The 22,508-nt window shown below is 41.5% G+C and overlaps 1 protein-coding gene across 8 annotated transcripts in view; it reads left to right on the top strand.

Moving 5' to 3' along the window:
• The window catches only part of eya4 (EYA transcriptional coactivator and phosphatase 4), a 53,551-nt gene that overhangs the window by 3,802 nt on the left and 27,241 nt on the right, over positions 1-22,508 (top strand). For 7 of the 8 annotated variants that reach the window (XM_037751648.1, XM_037751647.1, XM_037751645.1 and 4 more), the window contains exon 2: positions 2,038-2,098. In XM_037751648.1, coding sequence (XP_037607576.1) covers positions 2,066-2,098 — 33 coding nt within the window. In that variant the 5' untranslated portion in view covers positions 2,038-2,065. Of the gene's footprint in view, positions 1-2,037; positions 2,099-19,747; positions 20,079-22,508 lie in introns of those variants that run through there. The other variant, XM_037751646.1, reaches the window with a different exon arrangement.

Raw genomic sequence — 22,508 nt, 5'->3', positions numbered from 1 at the left:
ATAGAAGGCTGATTCTGTCCTCCACAAAGGTGAGAGAGAGAGAGAGAGAGAGAGAGAGAGAGAGAGGGAGACAGAGAGGAAGGGAGGGTGGAGGCGAGGGAGGGAGGGAGGGAGGCTTGGGCACAAATCAATTCACCTGAGAGACGCATTATTGTCTTCGGTTTCAGGCTGAGGAGGAGCTGAACGCTATGAAAAATTAAAAGGATGCCAGTTAGTTTAAAGGATCGAGCCAGAAAAGTCCACAGGGCACGAGCTTGCACGCACACACACACACACACACACACACTGAACAAACTGAAAAAAGTATTATATTACTCTAATTTAATGTTCTTACTTGTCATTTTGGGACACATTTTAGATTAAATTGGCATTTCGGATATATTGACCAGCCTTTGTAGAAGAGTAAACAGTCTTATGTGTCCATGCATAAATTCTGATGTACCCTTGTCCATGAAGCTGCTAACATGCAACACAGTCTCACGGCAGTTCGTGAAATAGTCATGAAATTTAATCTATTTGATTCGTGTACATAGACACAAATTTCTCTTTTTTTTCATGACACTTTCAACAACACATGATGCACGTGTACATTTTTGCTCCAGTCTTTTCAAAATAAGACTTCTTAGGTTTAGAAATAGATTGATTTGGTTAGGCTTAGGCAACAAACTACTTATTTAGGTTCAGGAAAAGATCATTGTTTCGGTTAAAATAACACCGGAAGTGCCGTAACTTAAGTACGGGAGTTCCGTGCCAAAAACGACTTAGTTAGGTTTAGAAAAAGATCCTGGTTTGGGTTAAAATAACTCTGGAAGTGCTCTTACTTAAATAGGGAAGTTACGTGGCAAATAAATCAACTTTGACTTACGGGACACGAATACCCGTCTCCTGGGCGTAAGTCCTGTGTTTATTGAATCCACCCACCCGGTTCACAATTACGACGATTATATACGTTTGGATTTCGTGCTGACCATCATAAAAAAATGTGAAATTTGTGTCTATGTACACAAATCAATACATTCAATTTTGTGACTCTTTCACGAACTACTGTGCGACACACCGTATGACTCAAAGCCTTGGTTACACTGTGCAGAAAGGACATTTGCAGCTTGCTCTTGACACTGGCTCAAAGTGCAGGTGCAGGAAATATTCATTTACTTAAGCTGAGGTGAAATAGAGCAAATGCATCAAAACATTTTCATGGGGAAAATGAGCTGGAACTGGTCCAGTGGCACTCCTTAGCACACTTGCTGGGAACCACAGATCTAATGACAGGGAAGGACTTTTGTGTTTGCATGTGAGTGCGTGTCTTTGCTGCCTACTCCTTTGTTCAACTGTCAAACTTTTGAACAATATAAGACAGAGAGAGAGAGGAGCCATTTTGTGCCGCTCTGTTGGGATGAAGCCATTGTTTTCCATTCTTTCAGCTGGCCTTTTATTTGCAGCGTCACCCTCTGCGTGACAGTGGCAAAAAAAGGGCAGAATGTAATATCTGTCTTTTTCCTTATCGCAACATCTAATCTCACTCAAGTTGTAGACAATCGCCTCGGCCTCTCCGTCGCTTCGCCAACCTGTCTCCTGTCTAGTATTAATAGGGTCACTCGCTGTCTTTTCGTGCTCGCCAACCACTGTGACTGTGGTCCAGAGCCAGCCAAGCAGCCGTATCATTTACACTTCTCCATTTTCATTGTTGATATTTACTTCTGCAATTATCTCTCCACTTCACCCTCGGCTGAAGATGATATGCCGAAGTTACCGCTGCCGCTTCCCTCCTTCAGGCTCCTGTTGCTCACACATAAACACACTGACAGAAGGTCTGACCGGCAGATGCACATAGACGTGAAAAAAAGAAGAAATGAATACAGTATGGTGCGTGGTTTCATGAGTGTGAGTGATTAAATTTGGCAATCAAACCCCAGTTCAAGCACCATTCCTGGAAAACAAAGTTAGCCCAGGTGATACGGAAATAGAAAAAAGGTGACTTTTTTCATTTTATATCCATTGACCCACATTTAATTTTCTCATTTGTTGCCCCTCAAGTGTGTGGCGGATCACAACCCAAGAAGCCATGGAGGCCTCACAGGACCTCAACGAACAGATGGTGAGTTAAAACGCTACTGTATGCGTGTATGTGTGTGTGTGTGTGTGTGTGTGTGTGTGTGAGTGGGTGAGTGTATACCTTGTATCGGTCACACAAGTCTGAGGTATGGGTGCATTGGAGGGATGTGTGTGTGTGTGTGTGTGAGATAACACACAGCAGATGTGGTTCAGTGAGTGTACAGTAACCATATGGCAGCAGTCAGAGTGAATGAGACTTAGAGACAATGCTGGATGGAGACATCAGTTTAGGATCTTTGTGTGTGTGTGTGAACTGAATCCACAGACTGATTAACTTAATTGAAAAAATAGGTCTTTTTTTTATCTCCACCATATCTTTAAGAGCTCAAACACACACGCAGACACACACAAACACCCCACTGAGCCTGAGGGTTTGTTAGTGTCTCAGCACAGCAGGCAGTCTCTGCGTCCCGTCAGCGCCGCGTCCCAGTTCTGCTTGTTTAAAGATCAGGCCGTATTGTTGGGAAAATGATTTTGGCGGCGAGCGAGGTCCGCTCGCATTTCAAAGTCGTTAGTCAGCCACCAGAACAGGTGTAATTTCATCTCCTCCTCCTCCTCCTCCATCAAGCTTGGTTCTCTCTCCCTCACTCTCCCTCTGACCTGCCAGCCTCGACAGTAATAATAGCGCGAAGTGGGACAGAGGCGCATGAAGTATGTTGTTTTTCCCCCCACTTTTTTGTGTTGCTCTGTCAGACTCGCCCTGGGTTTGGATTACGGGGCTGACCCCGGCGGAGTACTATCAGTACAGCACACAACAAAAACACACAGAAAAAAAGACGAAGAAAGAAAGAGGACGAGAAGAGCATCCATCTTGTCTTGCTGCCATCCAAATATCAAATATTGATGTCCATATTCCACAATTACTTCACCTGCTTTAAATAGGGCACTGATATCATTTATAATGTGAATTTGAGCTGCGGCTCAAAGACATTGATTAATTGTTCAGGTTGGAAATGAGAGCTCAGAGCAAGGACAGAGATTTTAATCATACCACACAGAGCTATAGGCTTACAGAGCTGCAAATGGTTGCTCTTTACTTTTTTCGCTAGAAAGTATTCAAGTTGCTTCAATCATGAAGCTGAATCAAAATAGTTTTGTTATTTTGTATCTATTTTTGAATCAGTATTTTAGGTATACAGTGTACGACGTACGTTGAGCTTATTAGGCACTTAGCTAAAATGAATGCAGCTAAAACAACAGCCCAGCAAAGTCCTACGATTAAAAGGTTATAGTGTTGCAGGAATGAGTCCTGGAACCCGGAAATGAGTTAGCATTTTAGCCCTTCCGGTTTCCTCGTCTTGTAGTCAATGGGTTTTTTTTTTAATAGGTTTTTAGTTATATGCCTGCAATAAGGTCTGTGGTTAACACAAGCTGAAGAGATTTTAACGTTTTGTTCTACGATATAAAATCCGTCAGTAAATATCCGACGAAAAAAAAAAAAAAATTTGAAGCTTTTATGCGTCTTAAAAAAGGCGGTTGCCAACAAGTGGCTAAAGAGACTACAAAACATCATCACGTCGACTCATCTGCCTTTACAGCCTCGTTGTGTATACTCGCGTCCATGCGGCCGTGGTGTAGTAACGTTAGCTTTTTACTTCTGGCGATTGCATTCAAAAATCGTACAAGTGGTGTTAATTTGTGAAGATTATTTTGCTGAACAAAACGTGTAAGTATCATAAACGTGTGTTTGCCACAGAGCTTATTTTCTGCAATAATCCAAAAGCCAATGGAAAAATCCCATTGGCTTTTTTCGAGGGAACCAGGACGATGCTAACTTCCTGGTTGGCCTACAAAAATACGTCATCACTGGAGCATTCTATAATGTTCAGTCATCCATCGGTTCAATCATTCGGCCCATAAAATGTCAGAAAATAGAGCAAAATGCCAATCACGTTTTCCCAAAACAGATGTCTTGTTTAGTCCCACCAATACTCCAACACCCAAGGATATTTAATTTAATATCATAGGAGATCAAAATGATCACAATTGATCAACTCATTACTTCAACTCTATAGTTATGCAGCTTAACCAAATCCGAGATGATATTCCCAACATATATCAATATCAGTATTGCACACAGTAGATGTGTCTTCCTGCTCTGTTTACAAGTTACTCTTCAGCTGAAATTGTCTTTGCGGTTTTGTGCTCATTGTCTCACTTTGATTACAACTGAACCTCTAGTTCTAAGTACAAATGACAGCTTTCACAAAGTCAATTATACTTGATTTAAAAAAATGTAGGTTTTAATTTGTAAATTGATTCTATAATTGCAATGCTTTCCTCTTGTTTAATATTTAAGCTGAAAGTGGCTAATTATTTTTCCCCGCACTGCTTCATTGAAATAGGCGTGTCTCGGGTGACTGAGAAAACAGCGCAGACCTCACACACAAAGTTTCGGGGAGTTGTCTGTTGATACCTGATACCTCCATCCCTCCCCTCGACCCTTTTAAAGTCCCCCCCTCCTCCTCCCCGTCCCTTACTTCCTCCACCCCGCCCTTTTCCCACCACATCCATCGCACGTCATCTGGGTTATGGTCAGGCGTCCTCTCTGGCCGCCTGCCTGCCGAGGGCCAGCCTGCCGTCTGGGGTCCTCGGGGAGCGCTGGAAGGAGCCTGAGGCGGTGGTTATCCCCGTAATGCTACTTTTAGCTTGTTTAAGTGTCTCGCTCCACCTGTTGTCACTTACTTGTTTAGCTTTGGAGAAAAAAAAGGTGATAACTGCTTTTGTTGTTGTTGCTTTTTTGTGACATAACAATGAAGAGATGGTGCCTGTTTTTTATTATGAATTTAGTTAAATCCTAAGTATGAATTTGTGTAAGCATTAAGCAGATACTTAGAAAAGATAGACCCAGCGTGAGTCCTGGTATATACACACACAAACTCCACACACAGTCCCTCACTGGCTCTTGATCCGACAGAGTCCTGATTGAAGTCTCCAGTCCGTTGGCTAGTAGAGGAAGCAGTGGGAGACGGGGGGGTGCGTTTGTTGACCCCGGGGAGCCTTGCAGGATTTAAATGTATGGCCACCAGAAGAAAAAAGTAAGAGAGATGGAGGAGGAAAAAAGGATGAAAAAAGAGGGGAAAAAAGGTTCTTTTAGCCGTAGCCTTTTCCTCTGGTGCGCTGGGAGAGGCCCCGAGTATGGCAGCTGTCCCAGTCTGTGTGTGTGTGTGTGTGTGTGTGTGTGTGTGTGTGAGACAGAAAGACGGAGAGACCAAGTTAGAGGAGGAAAGGGGTCAGGTTGCACCCCTCTTTCACCCCTACAACCCCATACAGACACATTCACACAAACTTACATGCAGCAGCAGTAGCTAAATGCGAGCACGGCCCAACCCCGATTGCCAAGATTGCATTGGCGTCATAGACAGTCGTTTCAAAGTCTGCCCGGCGACAAGGCATGTGGACGGATCACAGGAGCGCGGAGTGTAACAGCTACCCCCCTGGCATCCCTCTAGTAGGCTGGCATCCTAGTTGTGGCACCAAGGTGCACTTCAATTTCAGCTCGGTGTACAGTGATTCTTGTAAGATTTATGTTTAGTTGACAGCTGAGAGAGGCTGCCGGTCAGTCTGAGATGTACGGAGGGAAGAAAATATGTAAGACAATATCGTCGTGAAATAAAAGCCATTATTCTTGAGTGCATTGGGGTTGGGAACTATTGCAAAGGAGGAAACGAAGTCAAACAGAAGCAGACGAGTTAACAAAAGAAGCAAAATATGGAGCGTGCAAAAAAACGCTGTAACTAAGATGTTGGTGTTCATACGTTAAATAAATAGTTTAACATTTTGAGAAAAATTCACATTCCTGCCGAGAACGATGGCCAATCCACATAGACGGCGTTTTTACAAGTGTTTTTGACATCCGTCACTCACCCGTGTCACGGAAGAGATACACATCCATTTGATCATTTAACTCTGCGATGTGTGTCGCCCCAAGACTGTTTATATGTTCTGAACGGTATCTGGGATGATTGATCAAGGCGCAATGAGCGACACTGGGAGCCAATGATAAGTAAAACCAATGCTGCTTTCTTCCCATGGAGCCGAAATGAAACTATTTTTGTTCAGTAAATTTCTGCTGTCTGGCCAAAACAGCTGTTTCTGAGAACAGAGACAGCCAAACGGAGGTTTGAAGGGACCGAATGCTTCAATAGAGGTTACATCTCGCTTGATCCCACTCTTTTATCTGTCTGGTAAATATAAAGCTTAAGCCAGCAGCTGGTTAGCTTAGCTCTGTCCAAAGGTAGCAAAATCAGCCAACCAGCACCTCTACAGCGTATAGATGAAGTCACTACCCCCAGCCAAAAGGTGTCAGGCATATAAAACCACAACTTGTTGTTTTTAGACTTTGTTTTAATGCAAGCTGTTTCCGGAGGCATTATGTTTTCCAGTTGTCCGTCCGTCTGTACGTATTGTACGTCCGTCCGGTGCATTCTTGTGAACGACATATCTCATGAACGCCTCGAGCTAATTTCTTCAAATTTGGCACAAACGTCCACTTGGACTCAAAGATCAACTAATTAGATGTAGGTGGTCAAAGGTCAAGAGGTCATAAAACCTGATTTTGACATAACTCAATCATTTTTATCCTAATTATGACAATTTCACACAAATTTCTAATGGGATAAAATGATGAAGTGATTACATTTTGGACAGACTTGGATGTAAACTGCAATTTGGGTGGTCCGCAGAGGCATACAACCACGAGGCAGTAACTCTAGTTTGTACAGATTAAACAAATGAGATATAACATGTTAATAAATGAACTTTACAGGTGTTGTACCTCTGGACAGAGCCAGGCTAGCTGTTTCCCCTCACTTCCAGCCTTTATGCTAAGCTAAGCTAAACTAACCAGCTGCTGGCTGTATCTAACACAGACATGAAAGTGCTTTTGACCTTCTCATCTAACTTTCAGTAAGAGAGCAAGTGTATTTCCCAATATGTCAAACTATTACTTTTGGAATTTGGAAACAGCCCAATAAAGGAGCCTATTTTCATGTGAAAAATGGAAAAAGAACTTCTACAGCCTCTTTATTTTGACCTTCCTTTTATTTTCGGCGATTGAAACAACCAAAACATCTGTCTCTCACCATTCAGTTCTTGCCTTGGTTCAGATAATCTATAACTCATATATAAAAGAGTGGAGTGAGAGTCTGGCCGGCCAGGGAAAGCCAGCTAGGTGTGAGGTGAGCAGGTCACAGACGGCCTGTGAGCCAATCACAGTCTGACGGAGTCAAAGCCCCCAAACAGACTGGAGAATCCATCTAGAAACCCAGAGCAACCGGCGTGGGCTTTCTAGAGGAACGCACCAGACAGGAAACCACATGATATGTGTGCTTTAGTGTGTCTGTGTGAGCGTATGAGTGTGTGTAGGTGTTTCTTTCTCTGTTATACACATATACTCTCTGTGGTGTGGGACGGCTGAGGTCATCTGAGTGGAGACGGTCTCATATTGTGACCATGCTTGTTTAATGGAAGTCAATCAAGGCACAAAATCTCATGCCAAGATTCCTCACTTTATTGATTACTCAAAGAGTTTTCAAGGGAAATCGCATTATTGCCAGATGTTACGTTTCTCTCTACTGAACATTTTAACAATCATATGAATTTAAGTCGGAAGTAGTAAAACATCAAATTTTTTGGTTCCCGGTAACTTCCATAAATAGACCGTTGATAGCACAGCCCACCTTTTATTCGGACCGGTCTTCTGGCCAAACGCTCATCTGTCATTGGTTACAAAAAAAGGAGCGTATTTCCTCATTTTGCTGGGAAGGAAATGAAATTGCAACAATTGTGCTTTGGTTACGGAGGAACCTGCTCGCTCTGCCTGCCGCGAGAACTTCCTGTGCAGCTCTGCTGGGAGATTGTATTTCTGTCTCTGCAGCGTAGAATCAGAGAGGCAGCCGAGGGGTCGCCGAGGCCAAATGGGCTGTGACCTGCATGGGTCTCTGTCCTGACTCAATAAGGCTGCAGCTAATGATTATTTTCATTATCGATGAATTCCTTCTTTCAATTTATTGATTACTCCTTTTGTTAAAGGAACAGTGTGTAACATTTAGGGGGATCTATTGGCAAAAATGGAATATAATATTGATAAGTGTGTCTTCTTTAGTGTATAATCACCTAAAAATAAGAATCGGAATGGACAAAGCAAACACTGACTCTAGATAGGGACATTCACGTTCACGTGTCGGCCACTGTAGCTCCCCTACATGCGTGGCACATGGGAGAATTTTCAGTTGGTTGCAATCTGCAACCTCACCGCTAGATGCCGCCAGATCCTACACACTGCACCTTTAACATATATACATATATTTTAGATTTTTTTTCCTCTTTTTCTTCTATAGATCATCGCTGTTCGTGTGTTCTTGTGACATATGTGTTTAAAGCCTGGCTGAAAACCAATTTTTCTTTGAGATAATAATAAAGTTGAAGTTGAATTTATATTATAGAATTGCAGAAAAGCCCAAGATAATGCACTCATAATTCCTGTTTTGTCTGAGCATCAGAAATACAAAGATATTTAGTTTTCTGAATGACATAAAACATAGAAAAGCAGCATTTGAGAAGCTGGAACCAACAACAAATGTGGAATTTGTGCTTGATAAATTAACAATTAAAGATTAATTGATTTGCAAAATTGTCTAATTCGCTGTTGATGGTTGATTCATTGTTACATGAATTTGAACATGAAATTTAAAAAACAAATACTTTTACAAAGCATTCCTTTGAAAATGGCCACAATAACCGACAAGTCAAGAGTCGAATCTATCAATACATGATGGGTTGCGTCCCAAATTCCATACTAACATGCTATTTAGTTCACTGAGATAGTATGTGAGATTTTTTAGTATGTCTTAAACCTTAGTATGAACCCAATAGTATGCAAATTGCATAGTATTTCTGGTGAAATATTACAGTATGCAATGCTGGACACTACGGCGGCATAAATATCCCACAATGCAATGCGGTAGTGACGCCAACGTTCATAACAGACGTTGACGGACAGCTCTGTGACATCAGCGACGCTTCAATTTAAGTGTAAGTATAATACTTTACTTTGTTAGGCGTAATATAGTATAATATAATCAGAATTTGATTCTCACAAATCATTGTTTTGGTCACGTGAGGCTGGCACGGGTTACCATGGTTACAACCGGGCAAGGAGGGTCTCATGAAGTGACGACGTAAATTACTGTTCTGTGCGTCCGAAAAGACGCATACTACTGTTTATTCACACAAAAGTATGGTGAACGATAGTATACATATTGAGTATGCAGTGCATAGTTTGGGATTTAGGACACAGCCTATATTAGTATTCATAGATACATTTTTCGTGTAGTATTTGCAGTCTGTGACAGTTCTACACAGTACTAGCATCTCACAGGTGGAACAGTGGGTGCTATAAGGATTAAAAGCTACAGTACAACATTAATGTAATAGAACAAACAGCATGCTGCGAGCTTTTCTGTATCATTGAGACCATTTAAATTCTTTATTTTCGGTTAGTGCTAGATTTATTTGTCGATGTATTTAAGATTATACGGAAGCACCATCTGATCGTGTTTGAAATAGATCTATTCAATGTTGATGCCCAGAGAGACACATTTTCCCTGTCCTTGATTCTTCCTGTCTGTCTGTCTGTCTGTCTGTCTGTCTGTCTGTCCCACCTTCTCTTTCTCCGCCGGCCTGCCCGCCTCTTCGTCTCTCCCTGTGTCTCTCTGGCTAGAGTGATGATTCAGGGCCTATTGTGAAGTCAGCAATCCGATACAGAGCCAGCCCGAGAGCAGGGGAGGAGGAGGGGGAGGAAGGTGGACGGTAGAGGGAGGAGGGAGGGAAAGAGAGAGTAGAGGGGGGATGAGAAACACAAGGTATTATGGGTGTTCTCATGGCCAGGTCCACGCTGTCTGGAGCCCCGCGGCGCTTTGGCAACCCTTACCTGTCCTCTGCTTTACCTGTTGCTCTCATTCTCTGATTTTGCTCTCTTTGTCTTCCTTTATCTTTATCTTTCTCACACACCCCCGAGCTCCTTCGCTGTCCCTTTTTTTGCTCTCCCTGCCCGCCGTCCCTCTTTTTCTTTTTCACACTTACGCACATCCTCCTCTCCCTCAAGCTGCCGTCGTCCTTCTTTCGCAGACATATGGTATTGTGAGTGATTTTATTAGGAAGATGATATGAAGTGTTTCAAGGCCGGGTGCGATGGAACAGCTTGCGAATTTCGAGACACTCTCGTCGGCGCGTAAAAAAGGGCAGCAGTAACTTCTAATAATGTTGAATCTGAGAGCAGATGGCATGTGAGGGCATACCTATCTGTCTGCTGAACGTCTCTCCGTGTGTCTTTTCTTTTTGCAGGATATCTACCTTATGTTGTACCTCTCGCATGCACACACACGCTGTGATGTCATGAGCAGCATTATTTAACAGGCAGCTGGGAGGCCATTCATCATTTAATTAAAAGCGTCTGAAAGGGATCTGAGGCCTAATGAGATTAGCTTTAATTATTGATGCTGCTGCTGCTGCTGCTGCCACAGACACGCACTTACACACCAACACACACACACACACTCCAGTTATGACCCCACGGACACTCTCCTAGAGTTAGACTCTCAGTCTTAAAACACTTACATGTTCACTTTTTTTTTTTTTGCTTTTCGATTCTTTGCTCTTTTAACTGATCTTTTCCCCGACACACACACACACACACATCTCATTGATTTCGGTGCGATGTGGAGGTGCTCGGAGGGGGGTGGGTTGGTGGATTCGGAGGGGGAAGGCTGCGGTATGGGGACCGAGCGGGGGGTGCGGTAGCTGCGGTCGGGTTGGGGATGAGGAAGGGTGAGGAGGATGGGGGGTGGAGGGGGGTTTGCAGGAGGATGGTGTTGTGTTTCTTCAGGTCTCTCACAGCAGCAGAGAGGAGCTCTTACTGTTCTGGTCCACTCACTCTATTCTCCGTTTCATCAAGTTGGATTCTGCCACAAAACATGGAGTAAAAAAACTCTAATAAATGTATTTGGACAACCTACTGTCTTAAGTTGTTGGTCAACCCTTTAACATCCCTTTCTCCCCTTGTATTTCCCTGAAAGTAGTTTCTTTAAATCATCTTATATATCATTTTATATTCATTCATTTAGCCTGAACCTCAGCTACACTAGAATTTGAAATCAAGTCATGTGACCTACGTTTGACTGCACAGCATGAGATTGTAATGACTGTCCCACTGTTGTTGTCCCTTGAAATTACTAAGTCTAAGATAGATTTGTCCTAAATATCTTTTATTTTCACACTTTGTTTTTTATTTTTAAACAACAAAACAGAACGTATCATGAGACAACAAACACATATTGTCAAATTAAACAACACCATCTTTCTTACATTGCTGTCCCGGCATGAACACATATACAGTATACTAAACAACATAAGACAAACAGTAGAACAAAACAAAAGGATGAAACACCAGGGAGAGAAATTTGCATTAACAGAAAAAAACTTATTGAGTATATTAAGCACAATCTACTCCAATACAGAATATTGCGGGCTACTCATTACCAAAATACGTACCGAGGGGCGACCACTCATTGACAAACTCATCTAAGGTCCCTTGCTAACCTTTCATAGGGGACAATTGATAGTAATTTATCATACCGCATTGATAACGTCAATGGATGTACATCAAGCCAAACATGCAGGATTGAAAGGCGTGCGGCGTACAACATGATACTTTGCATTTATTTGCAGGCGCTAACACCAAGAAGACACAGTTTTGGATCCATCACTAAATATCTTGATTCTTCTTTTTGTTCTTCTAAGTTTCTAAATCACGCCTTAACTTAAATTAGCATTGTTAACAAGCAGTTAAAGTTTCAGAGCGGGTCCACATCTGTAATATGATATCCTTTTGTACTGTCACAACTTCTACCTAGGTGACTAATCTGTGACTGCACTCGTGCTATGACTCAGCATGGAGCTGGGAGTCACGTACTGAATCATTCACATGAATTATTTAGGGCTGTTGGTTTTTCAATTAATAGATTAATCATATTGTCTATAAAATGTTGTAGATGAACGCAGGCTGTTCTCATACACCGTTCGTAGCTATATATCTATGAAAAGTAATGCAACGTAATTCGTATATATATCACACAAAATCAATTTGTATGCAATTTATGTATTCGTGAACCAGGAAGTATAAAGAGCGACAAACGCCACGTATGGAGGAGGTCGGGGTGGACGGGTGGGTCAAAAAAGAACGGACTTTTACCCAGAAGTCAACACTTCGGGAGTTATTTTAACCCTAACCATGATCTTTTCCTAAACCTAACTAAGTAGTTTTGTTGCCTAAACTTAATGAAGTCGATCTTTCAAGTCAATCTTTTCCTAATCCTAACTAAGTAGTTGTATTTTGAAAAGACTCGAGTAGAAAATTGACATGTGTGTCACGTGTTGCTGGACATTTGTAGGAAAACACAGGAAAAATGAGGAATAACTTTTCATAAGAAATCATACGTACCGTTGTGTGCAGATACATTGCAGATAAATATTAAAGAAACGTTAATGCTTAATCAACTAGTTGTTTCTGCACTACACTACACCTCTGCAGTTATTTGTCCCAGTGTCTTCCTACTTTAGACATTTCATATTGAGTTGTGTGTTCTTGAGTGCATCTGTGTGCCACTGATTAGAGTGATGGCCAGAGTGTGTGTGTGGGTGTGCCTGGTCAGCCATGGACTGGTTTAGGTTTCTCCCAGTTGTTTTTTTAATCACTCTCATCAGATTAGCTGAGCAGGGGCAGTCGAGGCCAAACGCTTCACAATTAACAGCGCAGAACCGGCCCGCACACACACACACACACATCCATCAGTGACTTTTCATTTGTGTCCATTGAGTAAAGCTGCATTAAATCATGTCTGTGATCCCTTCACTCTCGGAGACAATGAGGAGCCAATTTAAATGGCAGATATGAAGACCACCAGGACGGCGAGGAGGCCTGAGTCACTCTTCTCTTCTATTCTGCTCTTCCTCCTCAAACATGTGTATTCACTACAAGTTGATTCAATAAAAATAATCTTAGGGATTCTGAAATTAGTAAAGTGCACTGACCATTCTTTGTCCAAAGTTACAAAGAGATGAAAAAAACAAGACATTATTTTTTTTAAAGATGACCAATTAAACCCAGTAATTGTATTATTTTCTTTGTAATCAGAAAAAATGCATTGTTCGATAAAAATTAGAAACATATATATGTAACAGTGGAATTTCTGCGACGAAACAGGGTACTAAGTAAGCAAAGGATACCATACCAACCATTGACCCCATGTAGGCATGGCCGGTCCGTTGTCGACAAGCCGCTAAGAATGCGATCTCAAACAGGAGGATCTAATGATGATTTAGGAAGGTAATTTCATGGAGCTGACTAGGCTTAAGGCTTTTACTTTCATTTCCCAAAGAAGTTTGTTGTTGAAGCAGCTGATAACATCACATATTTCATACAAGGATTTACAAGTGAGGTGTGACAGCAGTAATAGTGACTTGTCTATTTCTGCCTTCAACCTGGATTTGTATATAGCTGAATTTCCTAATCAGGTCTCAGAAACTGATGGGTCACAAGTGGGCCGCTGCCCTGGCAATCACTTTTAGACAATTTGATTAATTGTATTGTTTTTTGGAAATGTACCATTTTAAATTAAAATAACGAAGATCCTGTCATTTTTTTGTTACCAAATCTTGACTGAGACCCCTGTCTTGTAGAGGGACCTATAGTGTCAAAATCTGCTTTTAATTTCTAAAACCTTTCTGTTAATATGCTTACATGTTGATATGTTTTTTTTTTCCTTATTGTCAATAAATCCCATGGAAAGAACTAAAAGCAATTTTGAATGTTGAAGTTGTTTTCTCTAGTGTACTTAGTGAGATTGTCTCTAAGCTCAACTACTTAAAAAATTGGTTTATAAACTATTGTAATTACAAATTGTAAATTACATATATGAAAAAAGGGAAAAAATAAAGTATAAAAAAAATAACTAAAAGCAACAATAAATTGATGACTTCCAACAAGTGTGTCCTGTGTAGTCAAATCTTATCATACATTTACATTGACATCGGATAAACTGATGTTTAGTTAATCATCAGTAGTCGTCCCCTCTGACAGTAGTCTGCGTAAATAACTTATTCAGTTGTGAAGCACTAGTCTGAAATACAATCTCATATAATGTGTTAATTACTGATCTTTAAAGGTGCTCTGGTTTGGCGCCATAGCAAGGCTAGTGGTTTCCCCCCGTTTCCAGTCTTTATGCTAAGCTACGCTAACCGTCTGACCATTTGAGAGTGGTATCAATTTTCTCATCTAACTATCAGCAAGAAAACGAAAAAATCTGATTTCCTAAAATGAACTATTCCCTTAAAGCAGAAATCTGTAATGTTTTAACTGTTTTTACTGTTAGCCAATGATTACTTTCATTATCGATTAATCTGCTGATTATTTTCTTGATAGATTATTCGGGGTATTAAAGCTACAGTCAGTAACTTTAATTTAAATAACTTTTTGTCATATTTGCTCAAACTATCACCATATTCTGACAGTAGTACATGAGACATATAATCTGTGAAAAAATCAGGTTCCTCTGCCTCGTTTTAGTCTTCCTATTTTACTAAAGTTACCAACTGTAGCTTTAAATGCCAGAAAATTCACAAAAAATGGCCTGGTCCAGTGTTTAAAGCACATACTGTTACGTCCACAATGGTTAGATCAGTTTACGATTCACTAAGAAAACCAGCGTATATTCACATTTGACCAACTGGAATCAGTCAATTTGAATCAATCTTTTTGTAGTTTGAATATACAAGAATTTACAGACAGGTCTTTGCAAAATTGTATTTTATGTTACCGTTATTTCTTCGTTATGTGTATTCCTTTTTGAAACCGATGAGGCCTTTTTACACCGTAACTCCTTTCTTTGTCCTGAGTGGCGTACCAGCACTGTGCTATATAGCTTGGAGCGACCATGCTGTGTGTTATTCTCTCGTTTCTCGGATTGTTCGTATTGTCTCGGGGGTTCAATGTAGAGGTCAGCGTCTAGTTTTAGCTCTATTTTTGTCTTTTTTTTTCTCCTCTCCCTGGGCGATTTGAAGACAAAGGTTCGAAGACATGTGATACGTCACTGTGTGTGTGAATATACTTTAATTTCTGTGCCCTTCAAATTGGGAGTAACACCAGGCAGCTCTTGGCAAATTCATGTGAGTAGAGGCAGGTAAAACCAGAGAGAGAGAGAGAGATGTTTTTGGAGAGTACCTTTTCACCCAAACACCTCCTCCTCCTCCTCCTCCTCCTCCTCCACCTCTTCCCTGCTCCACAGACTCACCCTGTTCTTCCCTTTCACTCCCTCACTTCTTTTTTTTTCTTTTATAGCTTCCTACTACACCTGAAAAAGGGGCATTTTTGGAGGCATAAAGAGAGGGATAGTTTTACACCTCCCCAGGCTGGGGGAACTGGGGGGTGTAGGAGGAGTGGTGCAGGGAGGGAGGAGGCTCGGCACAATGTATTTTACATGAAAGGAAGGGGATAGAGTTACCACACCGATAACCACTCATACAAATGGGGAGAGCAGAGAGCTTTGAGCAGGGGACAGGTAAATGTGTGTGTGGTGTGTGTGTGAGAGAGAAAGAGAGAGAGAGAGAGAGAGAGAGAGAGAGAGAGAGAGAGAGAATGTGGAGGATAGATAGAGATGGAGATGGAGGTTGTGTTTGTGTGGTGAGTAACATCCGTCATGAATGTGTTTTGTGGTCGACACACACCAGTCGATGTCAGAGACAGGGATGGCTGGATGATCACGTTGCACAGGTGTGTGTGTGTGTGCGTGCCTGTGTTGCTATGTGTTAGGGAGTCTACTCTACACAACTAATCTCATCTGTCTGTTCCTGACTTTTCTTTTTTTTATAATAATAATAAATGAATATTTCAACATTTTGGGAAATACGCTTATTCGCTTTCTTGCCCAGAGTTAGACGAGAAGATCGATACCACTCTCATGCCTGAGAGTGGTATCAATGTTCTCATCTAACACTTGGTAAGAAAGCAAGTAAGCATATTAATACATTGATCTGGATTTGTATATCAATTCAATGATCAACGATCCAGTATCATCGATGCAAAGTGAAAATATACATGCAGATCATCACTTTTAAGATACGCCTCTATTTTGAAATTCACACTTTATATTCATTATTTTTTATTAAAAAGAATAGGTAGTCTTTCATTTAAATGTCTGGAAGAGCCCAATAAAATTGTCAAATCATATTTTAGTTGCATTTTGTGAGTTGATCTAATTTAATTAATTGTGTTAAATGGGTATAGGATATCATCTCATATCAATCGCAGGCTCCCGAATTGAATCGAGATCGTATCGTGGCAGAATTTGTGATATCGTCCAAAGAATCAATGTAATATCGTATCGTGATGAAACTTGTGATTTACCCCTATTATTAATTCGGCTAATCCATTATAATACTTTATATCTATTTTGTATATTTAATTGATTAAAAATACATTTAATAAATACAATAATTCAAACAGAGATAATAAATCTGCATTTATGTAGAGATCAAATTTTTTAAAAAATCTAAAAAGCTTATTAACAAGAAATCTCACTTCAGAATAAATAAAAAAAAAAAAAAGCAACAAGATAAAAGAGATAAAAAAGAGCCGCAGACTCTGTCTCCATCTGTCTTACTGCTGTCTGCTGAGTGGAAGACAAACTGCTGTTGTTCCACTTGAAGAACAAAGTTGTTCTCGAGGGCCTCTTAAAAGGGAGCGAGACACCTCCGTTGGACACTTTAAAAACACTCCTAAAGTCAACAAAAACCAAAGCCGAGACCTGTCATTTAGCCGTCTAATATACTACCTGCTTCCTTGGCTCAGTTCACTGCACTGATGTGCCCATGCAACGCTACTTTTTGTTTTGTTTTTTCTGTCATTTCTTTTTTTTTGTATTTCATCAGGCGTGTTTTGGGACACCTCCCCTGCTCCCTTCTCCTCTTGCTGTGAAAATATTTCATCAGGGATGTTTTTGGACGACCCCCTCCTGATGGGGGTCCTGCCTGGCTAATAATAAAGTGCTTGAGTTGTCAAGCGCTTCGGCAACACCCTAATCTGTTCTGACAGCTAGTCCTCCACATGCGCTCTCAAACGTCCCGCACACAAGTGCACGTTGGCATGCACGTACAACACACTTTCAGCAGACGTTCGCACTGATGTATGCACATAGATCCACAGACAGTCTATCAATCAGGGTGTTTATTGGGGTTGGGGGGGGGGGATAAATGCTGTGGGACAGGGCCGCATGCTGGCACCATGGTGACGGAGCTAAAGGTGGCGGGTGCACAGTTGGAGACAGTGGCCCTGTTCCAAATTGGTCTCTCGGCCTGTGTGCATACATACTGCACCCGTCTCAGCTGTTTTCTGCCTTGTAGATGTACAGTAACATTCAAACTGGTCTCGATGTTGTTAAACGGTCACTGCACCCACATTCAAATAATCTTACCTAATTATGATGGTATCTTTTTCTGGTTTTATTTGCCAGTTGAGTGTTTAGATATTGGCCATAAAGTACACTACCCCCATATTCATTTTATTAACATTCATTAACACATTGTGATATTTAGTGTATTTTAAGATGCCATACTAACGTGAAAAGGAAATACACACTGTACATATTAGATCTTTGCTTTGCTATTTTCCTTTACGCATGCTATACATAAGTGACTTTTGGTCTGATTGACGCAATAAAGTGCTGGAGGGATGGCGTATTTTTGTAGGTCAACCAGGAAGTTAGCATCGCCCTGGGTCCCCCGACAAAAACCCAATGGGATTTTTCAATTGGGTCACATTTATGTTACTTACACGTTTTGTTCAGCAAAATAATCTTCACAAATGAACACCACTTTTATGATTTTTGAAGTGTGAATGCAATCATGTAAAAAGCTAACGTTAGGCTTTAATCCAACCACACCATGGTCGCATGACTTCAAGTCACCACCACTAAGCTAAAGGCGGACTGGTGTTAATCGTGATGACGTTTTGTAGTCTCATTTAGCCACTTGTTAGCAACCACCTTTTTAAAAACACGTAAAAGTCTCAAAATTCACAACCACAGACCTTTTTACAGGCATCTAACTCAAAACCCATTGACTTCAAGACGAGGGAACCGGAAGAGCTAAAATGCAAATTTCCGGGTTTTAGGACTCATTCCTGCCAAGGCCTATGAAAAGGAGGCTGGGTCATGCGTCATATCCTTGGGGGTATAACACATGCGCAGTAAAATCTCTCCTGCACTCGCCGAAATAGAGCCAATCGCAACGCACGACCGCAGCTTCAGTTACACTGCGCATGTGTTATACCCCATACCCCAAGACCCGAGTCCGCCTGTGACCCAGCCTCCTTTCCTTAGGCCTTGATTCCTGCACCACCATAAATCAGTACAACTCAGTGACATTGCCACAGCCATTTAACAGCACAAAGACGACCAAGTTGAAAACCAGAGTGGTGCTTAAAAGCAGTATGATAAACCAAAATCATCGGAATTTAACGACAAACTTTGTGAAAATCTAACATTGATGCTCACTAATCCCTTCTGTACAAAATACATTCTGTCAGGTTACTGTTCGCCTAGTAGCCTCACAAATTGTAATCTGATGTACTATCACACAGTCGACAGTTTTCATAGGTAGAAAGTAGTTCCATTGAAAACTTTAACTGAGTTTCTGTAAATTGGAGACAGAAATCTCAAAACCTGGACAAATAAACCTGAAATATCCACTTGACTAGATACCATTAAAGGTAAGAAGGACCCTTTAAATTTGTATCAGTGTGGTGAAGTTTACTGTTATGGCATTTAGAATGAGAAGGGTCAAGACATCGACGCTGGTTTAAGTGTGTGTACGTGTGTGTGTGTTTGGGCGTGTGCCTCCCCTGATAACACCTTGGCGACCACAGTGAAAGAGTGCCATCTTCAGACCGAGGCAGCTGGGAATCCACCTAGTTCATACTGCCCCCGCACCGCCACCACCACCAATCCTTCAGCTACCCTCCACATACGACGCACACGTGCAGCCCGTGTGGTTCCAATTAACACAGATTGAATGTGTGCGTCCGTGTGCTCAGGTGTACATGTGAGTCTCTGTGTGTTGTGGGTGACATGGGGGAGGGCGTGTGGAAAGGAGTGGAGGGGGGGTCAAATGCATGGTGTGAAGTTTATGGTCTGGCCTGTACTTTCTACTGCACAGCAAGACATTGAGATCACATCCACACCTCGTCTCCATTTACCGCCTTAGCTTTGTGGAAGTAATCACGCTAGAGCAGCAGGGTTTGAGTCATGCACGCGGATGTTTTTAATTTCAGGGGCTCCGACTTATTTGTTATATTTTTATACACGGGCCAGTTGCAATGTGGAATTCGGTTTTATTCGTGTCCAAAGAATATCTCAAGAAGTTCTTTGGCTTTAAATGTAAGCTTGAGTGAGTCTGTAGTGAGTGACAGCAAAGAGAGAGAGAGAGAGGAGGAGGAGGGGGAGGAGGAGAAGAGAAAAAGAGGGGGAGGAGGCAGAGGAGGAGAGAAACAGGACGAGTGAAATGTTCCCCATTACTAGAGTCGAGGAAGACAGGAGCTGTGCATGGATTGACCTCAGGAGACAAAGCCTAATTTGTGTCTTTCCTCCAAACCGCTGAGTGAAAGAGAGAAAGAAAGAAAGAAGATTGCATTTTCTCCTATAGAGCAAAAACAAGAAAAACGTGACACCTGGAGTATGAAGTGAGAGACAGGTAGATAGAGACGAGCTGAAGTGTGTTTGGAGGAGTGTGTGTGTGTGTGTGTGTGTCAGACCAGCAAACCTGCTGTGTCTAAGGGGAAGCCAGTGGATCGTACAGCTCTGTAATGCTTTGTGGAAGTATAGGACTGCTAACTGACCTGATTACACCCTGAGGTAAGAATACATCTCTGACTCTGTGCTCAATTTGTAGTGTTTTTCTGTCATGTTAGAATATTTCTATTTTGCTAGACACCCTTCTGAGTGAATAAACGCTGCTGTGTGTAAAGGAAAAATGAAAATTGCGATTTAATAATGTAAAAATATTTAATTTGGCAGAATGCGTGCAATATTCAGAGCATCCGGGAACAAGGTTAGTAGGTTATGATGACAGCACTGTAATTGTTTCAGGGTACCATTCCAAGTTTAAGTTTACTCTTTAAATATACAAAGTATACATCAAAACACTTTATGTAAAATGTATGGATCTAATTTTATTTTTTCAGGCTTTTATTATATGTAAATACTTTTGTTATTATTATTAAATATCTGCTTATTTAATTGTGCAAAGTTTTAGGTTTGATGTAGGATTACGGCTCTGCTCTTGAATCTATCTAATAAAAATCTCCCTCGTAAAAATTAATTTAATTTAAATGAAATTTTGGCATTAAAAAAAAGTTGAATTAGTGCGTTTATAGCAAAGAATTTTTTTTTATTTTTTTAAAGTTGGTTAGTAATCTTAATGTCCTTCCGCACAAGCGTAAAAATTGTAAAACAGATTTCCTTAAAACCTTCATATACCATTTGTGTCTGTGTGTGTATGTCTGTGTGTGTGCAGCTCTATGCATGGTATCAGATGACCCATTGCAGATGGGTTGGGTTATTACCAGAAACACATAACGCTATTCTTCCTTCTCTCTCCCTCTCTACCCTCTTTTCTCTTCTTGCAAAGTGTTTCGCAGTTCGCCAGGAACAGCAACACACTTTGTCGATGCACCTTTTATGTTGAGTCTTAAATGAGCTTGTTAAAAGCAAAATACAGCGGGGAGGATGAAAAGAACAAAACAAGGCAACACATTTAGGGGCAGAACTTGGACTACTTCTGCTTATTTCTGACTCACGCCTACTGTTTCTTATTACTGCCCTTAAGGGTTAAATTAGGCCTCACGTTATCATTCCGGCCATTAGATGATTAATATCACAAACATAGCCGTGTGTAATTCCCTTAAATAAATCATTGTTATTAGTGCTAATTACCTGGGGTACCTGTATTCGTCCCTCAGGGAGTCCCCGGACCGGGCAGGTTGTGTTCCAGACCGGTCACCCGGCCAACCAGGTCAAAGGTCACCTATTTAAATGGCTCAGATGACACAAATGGGTCCTTCAGGCATTGTGGCCACCTAACGGTTCACTTAGAGGCCCTTCGTTTTGTTATTAGAGATGAAATTGGGCGTGTTTTACTGCAAGATATGGAAAGAGCGAGAATGACGCAGAATATTGAAACGCAGGAGTTAGTGAGCACGAAGGTTTTTGTAGCTTCATTATTGTATTTCATCAATAGGGTAGTTTTAATGGGTCTCGATTGGATCGTAAACATTTTGTGTGCTGGATATGTCTATTAATGACATTTAAAACAAGTGGAAAAAACGTTTTAGGACTGAGCAGATAAAAATAAATGTTTCAGATTGTTTTCATGTGTTAAAAAGATATGATAAAGAAACAAAATACATGTAAGGAATTGTATTAAATATGGAGTATTTCCGATTGACGCAGATAAAAGCAGTGAGAGATGTGAGAGACTCGGAGAGGTCGGGACTGAGAGAAAGTGTGCAGCGGATAAAGTACAACGATAAAAGCTTTTCGGGATCAAAGCCCTCGTGTGCTTGTGTTTTCACAGATCGTGTTGAGACAGAAACAGCCTGGGTTGTGTGTTTCCCTGCATGTGTGTGTGCACGCACATGCGGGCCGCGTGCGCTCCCTCGTTTGTATGTAGCCCTGCGTGTGCGTTACATGTGGATTGCAGTTTCTCACGGCCACGCTGTTGATGTCGTGACTGACAGCCTTGTTAAATTTCAGTAAAGCATGAAACGTGACATGAAAGTGGCTTGCGTGTGTGTGTGTGTGTGTGTGTGTGTGTGTGTGTGTAAAGTGATCCATACGAGGGCACCGGCTAACCTTTGAACCCTGTCTTAAACAGCTAAGTGCTGCTTCTTATTCGCTCTCCGCAGGATCCTCTAATCAGAACCATAACACCACAACACATACACAAAATACACACACACACACCTACACACACACACACACACACGTCCTAGTTTCCAAATACCTTGAGTTTGGTGTCTGCTTGGCCAAGCACTTTCTCTGTATACTTACCTGTGATTGCGATAATGTGCAAATGACTTGAATATATGCTGCCTGGGTGAATTTGACCACGTGTGTGTGTGCGTTTGCATTTCCATGTGCGGGTGTGTGTGTGTTTGGCACCTCGCGCGTGCCCTACACCTCGACAGTGTGTTGACACAGTGATTATAGGGCAGCTGGTACACATTGGCCCTCGCTCCGCCCTGCATTTACTGTTCTAATTAGTTCCTGTTCCAAATAAGAGAG

Source organism: Sebastes umbrosus, chromosome 18 (assembly GCF_015220745.1).
Source record: "Sebastes umbrosus isolate fSebUmb1 chromosome 18, fSebUmb1.pri, whole genome shotgun sequence".
NCBI lineage: Eukaryota > Metazoa > Chordata > Actinopteri > Perciformes > Sebastidae > Sebastes > Sebastes umbrosus.
Note: the sequence above shows the minus strand (reverse complement) of the source record. Positions and strands in the feature narration are given on the sequence as shown.